This window comes from Suricata suricatta, chromosome 5 (assembly GCF_006229205.1).
Source record: "Suricata suricatta isolate VVHF042 chromosome 5, meerkat_22Aug2017_6uvM2_HiC, whole genome shotgun sequence".
NCBI lineage: Eukaryota > Metazoa > Chordata > Mammalia > Carnivora > Herpestidae > Suricata > Suricata suricatta.
The window spans coordinates 10,536,281-10,543,208 of NC_043704.1; the positions used below are offsets into that span (position 1 = coordinate 10,536,281).

General features: G+C 46.8%; 1 protein-coding gene across 1 annotated transcript in view; it reads right to left on the minus strand.

Moving 5' to 3' along the window:
- Positions 1–6,398: 6,398 nt before the first annotated feature.
- CBR3 (carbonyl reductase 3) overlaps positions 6,399–6,928 on the minus strand; it is a 7,367-nt gene continuing 6,837 nt past the window's right edge. Inside the window, exon 3 of the mRNA XM_029938990.1 lies at positions 6,399–6,889. Coding sequence (XP_029794850.1) covers positions 6,453–6,889 — 437 coding nt within the window. The 3' untranslated portion in view covers positions 6,399–6,452. The remainder of the gene's footprint in view (positions 6,890–6,928) is intronic.

Genomic DNA, 6,928 nt, shown 5'->3' on the forward strand with positions numbered 1-6,928 from the left:
GGCCCCAGGCGGTGGGGCGGGACCTTGAGGAGGGCCCTCGGCATGGGGGCGTGGCCAGGTCGGGCAGGGGCGGGCCTAGGGCGGGCCCTCGGCGCGGGGGCGTGGCCAGGGCGGGACCAAGGACGTGCCCTCGGTGCGGGGTCAGAGCCGGTAGGCGGGCCTTTGACCCAGGGGGCGGGATCAGGAGGCGGTACCTAAGCATGCGGGGCGGGGCCTGGGGGGTCGACTGGTGAGAGTGGGGCTCCACCCCCAGTCTTCCAGCTTCCAGGCGGTGGGCGTCGCTCTGAGTAGCACAGACTAACTGCCGCCCTCGCAGCGGGCTGCTCTAGGGAAGGCCTGCTAGTGTGTGCGGGGTGGGTTCGACTTTCACTTGGGGTTCCCCCGGATTACTTGAAGGGAAGCGGACCTCGGTCAGTGAATCAGCGTACCCCCGGAGGGGCTTTGTAGTTTCAGATAAGGAGAGCCGTGGGATCCAAAAAACTGGGGCCGATGGCACCTGGCTCACCTCATCCTTTCTGTCGGGGCCACACCCAAACCTTTGGCGAGGAGATGAAATGAACCTTTCCATACACGCTGGAGGCTCAGGGACCCTGGTTAAAGCGCCCCACTCCCGGAAGCCGCACCTTTCTGACCCTCGGCATCAGAGGGGAGGGAATTAATTTCTGGAATGAGTTCCTTTATATAGGCTCTGGCTCAGAAAGGAGACCTCAGCATAAAGAGCATTAATTTTTCCAGATGAAGTCTAACTCCTTCCTGTCATCCTCACGAGCCTTGGGACCTGGACAAGTCAGAGCCACCCACCCTGGCCCGACAGCTGCAGGGCCAGATGCACCTTGAAGGACTGGAGTCAGGCAGAGTTCACCTGGGCATCCTGATTGCACCAGCTGCCGCTCCCAGCCAATCAAAGCAGTGGCACCTGTTGAGTGAAGTAGTAATTTCTGCACAGGCCTCCAATCATTTAACCCTTGACAGTCCTTTCAGGAATCTTCAGATCTAGTCTGGGGCTCCTAAAAGCTAGGTGGTCATGAAAGAGTTAGAAGGTGAGAGTGTGAGGTCCATGCACACTTCAAAATTGTACAGAACCGTTTTGTGTATATGTTTCTGGAAAAGGGTATATAGTTTGTAATAGATTCCCAAAGGGATCTATCACCTCCCCCAAATCACCAAGAATATTTTTATAGCTTGTGATGCTGGACCCCTGCCCTACCCAGGCTTCTGATTCTGATTCCATCTACATTTGCCAAGTACTGCTTGCCCCAGATGTAAATCCTCTAATGGTCAGTTTTAGGAATGGTCTTAAAGTGGAAGCTAAGGAAAACTAAAGGGTAGAGCATTTAGTAGGAAGAAAATAATTTCATGAAAATTGATTTCTTGATGAAGATATGAAAAACTCCATTTTTACAAAAACAATTGGCAAAGAGGTGAGGTTGGAGTTATTTTGTTTTAGTTTCCTCAAATCCTAGCCACCCTCCAGACTGCATTTAACTCATAATGAAAGAACTGTTTCTACTTCCCATTGAAAGAGAGAACCAGTCTATTCGTGTCAAAACCAGCATGTGTAACTTTGTCCTATGCATTAAATAAAATAATATGCTTGCCTTTTTTTAAATTTATTTTTTAAATTTACATCCAAGTTAGTTAGCATATAGTGCAACAATATGGATTTCAGGAGTAGATTCCTCAATGCCTCTTACCCAGTTAGCCCATCCCCCCCTCCCACACCCCTTCCAGTAATCTTCTGTTTGTTTTCCATATTTAAGAGTCTCTTATGTTTTGTCCCCCTTCCTGTTTTTATATTATTTTTGCTTCCCTTCCCATATGTTCATCTGTTTTGTATCTTAAATTTCTCGTATGAGTGAACTCATATGATATTTGTCTTTCTCTAATGTCACTTAGCATAATACCCACTAGTTCCATCCACGTAGTAGCAAATGGCAGGATTTCATTCTTTTTGATTGCCGAGTAATACTCCATTGTATATATATTTATACACCACATCTTTATACATTCATCCATTGGTGGATATTTGGGCTCTTTCCATACTTTGGCTATTGTTGATAGTGCTGCTATAAACATTGGGGTGCATGTGCCCCTTTGAAACAGCATACCTGTATCCCTTGTATAAATACCTAGTAGTGCAATTGCTGGGTCATAGGGTAGTTTTATTTTTAAATTTTGATGAACTTCCATACTGTTTCCCAGGGTGGCGCTACCAGTTGGCATTCCCACCAATATGCTTGCCTTTTTATGTCACTGATCTCCAAAGAAATCTAAGTGTATGGAAAGTTAATTTAAATTAATGTTGACAGATTCAAGTATTATAAACCCTAAAAAGAACAACTATATTTATAATCAGGATTGACAATCCACGTACAGCATTAAGATTTGAAAGTTTATTCCCACACAAATTCTGTTTTTGTGGGTCAGGTAGTCACTCTTAAAAGTCTACTTAGGGGCACCTGGGTGGCTCAGTCGGTTAAGCATCCGGCTTTGGTTCAGGTCATGATCACACAGTTCGTGGGTTCGGGCCCGTGTCAGGCTCTGTGCTGACAGCTCAGAGCCTGGAGCCTGCTTCAGATTCTGTGTCTCCCTCTCTCTCTGACTCTCTCCTGCTCACACTGTCTCTGTCTCTGAAAAATAAATAAAAACCACACACACAAAAAAGTCTACTTAGCTGTGTTCATCTGTTTAAGACATATAAACAGAACAGTTTCCTCACATAATAATATTCTAATCAGAGCTTTTCAGAGGTTATTTGAATCAGAACCTTAATCCTTACGCCTTCTGATAATAAAGAAGGGGTTATAAATCAGAGGTGACTACATTCTCTGGCTCAGGTTGGCCTACCTATGAAAGAGATTGGTGAGGTAAACACATTCTGAGTTTCCATATGCAAATACTGGTGAGCCTCTACTTGTCTTTGCTATAAACTAGATTCTACTCCACCCCATCTAAATAAAGTCCTTCTTAGTTCTGTATTTGATGCTGTGCCCACTTTGTGGTCAACTTGCAGTAACAAGTAAACCTTTGTCAGGATCGTCATTATCATGTATTTCATCTCCACACTAGGTCACTGTTCAGGATCTTGGCCTGTCACAATCTTTGCTGCAGATCAGGAGGTGAGGGAGAAGCCCAAAGGCCAGGCCTACAGCTGATACTGTATGTGGGCTTAACACAACCTAGAAAACTATGTCACAGCTGATTCAGAGGGTCACTGGCTCCATTTGGTACCTAAGAAACACATAATGGGATAATCCACTTAAAAATGCCACTTTTATAATCTTTAAAAACTTTTTTTAACATTTTTATTTATTAGTGAGAGACAGAGAGAGACAGAGCATGAGCATGGGAGAGGCAGAAAGAGGGGGAGACACAGAATCCAAAGCAGGCTCCAGGCTCTGAGCTGTCAGCACAATGCCCAACCTGGGGCTCAAATTCACAAGCTGCGAGATCATGACCTGAGCCGAAGTTGAAGGCTTAACTGACTGAGCCCCCCAGGTGCCCCAAAACACGCCACATTTAAACTGTATTTAATTTGCCTACCTTATGGAAAATTCATACAAAAGCTAAATTAGGGATCTAATAACCATATTACAAATCACTTAGATTTGACGTATCATGTCCCTTAATTTTTACACCAAGGGAGTTGCCCTGGTCTCTAGACTCCTAATAGTGAACTTGGATGTGCCAAGCGCTAGGCACCAAGAAAAGCCGATGAACTGGCCTTAGTCTTGGATGTGATCCAGGCTCTTGACTCTTAGCTGTGTGATCTTGAGCAAGTTAACCAACTTCTCCAAGCCTTTTTTTCCTTATTTGAATGACAAGGATTCATTTAAGTGATCTTAATACCTATCTCAAAGAACTGCTGTGAGAAATACATAAAACAATATAGGGAAAATATGAAGCATGGCATATGGCCAAGTTTGCCATGGTTCTCAATTCATGAAGTTTTTCTTTTTTCCCTTCTGATTCTAAGTCTAATTATTTTTTTCACTACCACACACACGCACACGTTTTATATTCCTTTTCCTTTTAAGCAATAACATAATTCAAACTGGCTTAAGTAAAGGGACCTTTCTTGGGGCACCTGGGTGGCTCAGTAAGTTGAGCATCTGACTCTTGATTTTGGCTCAGGTCATGATCCCAGGGTTGTGGGATCGAGCCCCGCTCCGGGCTCTGTGCTGAAGCTGGAGCCTGCTTAAGATTCTCTCTCTGCTTCTCTTCCCCACTCATGCTTTCAATCTCTCTCGAAAATAAAATGTAAGGGAACATTTCTTTTAAGGATACAAGGGTGTCTTGGAGCATCTCTTAGAGATCTCAGGAATAGCTTGAGGCCAGGTAAGGGATGCCACTGTGGAAAGTGGGGACAGTCTTCTTTCCCAGAGTCACTCTTTTAAGTGCATCTCTTGAGAACCGCTTGCCTCCTTTTCTGGCTATGCTTGGTTCCCTCTGCTTCCTAAACCCCATGCGGCGGGGCATGGCCCCTCACAGTAACTGCTCTCAGAGCTCTTCCTGATGCACACCAGCTGGTCCTCCTCTTTAGAAGACACGCTTACAGCTGGGACAGTCAACAGAGGCCAGCAGGGCAGAGTCACTTGGTGGCTGTTGCAGCTGCAAACATGGGAAGAAGCCGTGGGGGAGGCTGCTGGGCAGACCGTCCAACAAGAGTCCCCTAGGACCTTTCCATAAAAAAATGAGACATGCTGTCCTGATCAGCAGTTTTTCATTAAGGCTCTTTTAAGCGGACTACACACTGATCTGAAAATGTCAAGGTGAAATTTGGCTAGAGAGAAAAAAGGGAGAAGAAATAAAAGGAAATGGCCTGTTTACTTGTGCATTTCCTGTCTGTGACCCCATTAGGCAGAACCTACAGTGCTCCGTGGTCCCAGAGCTCTCCACCACCACTGGCAGCGTGTTGGAGGCGGCTGCAGAGGGAGACCAGAGTATGAAAGATAATGAGGCAACATATCGAAAACCATGAAAATGTTTTTAGAGCCAGACTAGAAGTCATTAAAAATGTCTTAGGAGTTATGGTCTGAGATGACTGTAAGAGCCAGCTGGATCTAATCAGGCAGTACAGAGATGGCTGCCGGAAGAGAGATGTAATCTGGGTGGGATTCAGATGTCCACCCAAAGTGGATGAAGAAGTGAGGCATGCGTGGTCAGAGTTCCATGACACTTTGCCATGCTGCCATCGTTACGTTGGAGAGTCAAGATGAAGAAACACTTTGCACACTGTGCCCAGAAATAACAGGGTTACCTGAGTAGTTCAAGTCCGCCCAATAAGGACACTTGGAGCATTCCCGCACTCTACGGATTATCGAGTGGAAACCAGCATCATCCCTTATTTCTGCGATGCTGTTGACAGCTAATTCGATGTGACCTTTGTGGTCATAATCAAGTGACAACATTGCTGTATCTCACCGTGAACAGCCCATCATAAACTTGGTAAATTTGTGGTTTCTTTCCTTTGTCCGTTGTGCACCTGTTGTGTTTCTGTTGTTTGGCTAGCCATTCCTTCTGAGGTCTTGACGCCCTAGCAAACCTTCCTCACAAGGGTACATCTCTTTTGTAAGATTCTTTCGTCTCCAAGTCCTTCTTCTACAGGGTATAACCAGAACCAAGGAGGCAGATTACAAAACCAGTCCCAACTGAAAGCAGTGATCGTGGAGTTGGTGGTTGTCAGAGACACTATAAAAGGGGCTTGGGAAGGCTCAAGAATCACCCTGGGCTGTCGCGGAGCAGGAACAGGTCTGGGGGAAAACATCTGCCTCTGTGAGAGCAGAGATGGTCTGCACAAAGTTGCCTATGCAGGAATAATTTGAAAGAAGAGGCAGAGCAACCTTACAACCATTCTGGGAAACACAGAATGCAAAACCCCAAGTGAAAAATCCAGCATGGAAGAAATCCTATCCCAGTGGGGAAAAAAAAGACATTCCTCTTGAGTCCTTCAAGCCATCCAACTTTGTAAGAACCGATTACAATGTGCTCAAACATAGGGAAACCGAATGAGGTACAAAGCAGGATTGCAGCACAATGGAGCGGAGAAGAATCACATCCTCACGGAGTCAGCAACCTAGAAACGGCATGGGAAGGCTGGAACGGCTGCAGCCCGCTCCGTAGCTCCTGGGGCTCTCGTTCGGCCAACACCAGCAGCTCCCAGGAACGTGTCAGCAATGCGCATCCTCGGGCCCCAGTTCTGGGCAATGTTTTCACACGCCCGCCAGATAACTGTGATGCCCTCTCACACTGGAGGACCACTGGACCATGTTCTCTTCCCTCTCAAGTTAGAGTCTGGGCACTGCAAAATCTCTTGGCCTGATTCTTCTAGAACGAGAACCACTTTCTCACAGGGAGATTGGAGTCGACAGAAACGGAAGCCAACTACACCACCAGAATTCACTCATTTGCTCCACAGACATTTATTAAGCATTAAGCACCAAAGCAGACATTCACCAGTTTTGGACGACTTTGTCATGGACTAGCTGCCCATGTGGCTCGGTGGCATCTGGAGGCAGGAGGGCCAAGTAGACAGGGGTCTCAGCTCCCTCCTCCGCAGTCCTGGGGCCGCAAGGCCCACCGAGGTCCGTCTTCACCCACCCCGGGCAGCACGCATTCAACAGAATCCTGTCGGCTTTTCTCTTCTCATCCAGGCGCCGGGCTAAGATCCTTGATAAGACCGTGACCCCCAGCTTGGACACCCCGTAAGCCGAGTCGGGCCAGCCCTCCCTCTCGTGCACTTCATTGTTCGCATCCTCCACAAACTTGTTCATGAGGTCCACCAGGTCCTCTTCCGTGAGCGTCTCACATCGGAACTTCTTCTGTAGATCGGTGCTGCAATTTTCAAGGGCTTTGGAGCCCTCCAAACTACTGACGTTCACCACCCTGCCTGAAACAGAAGAGTAAAAAATATGGAAACTGGTCACAG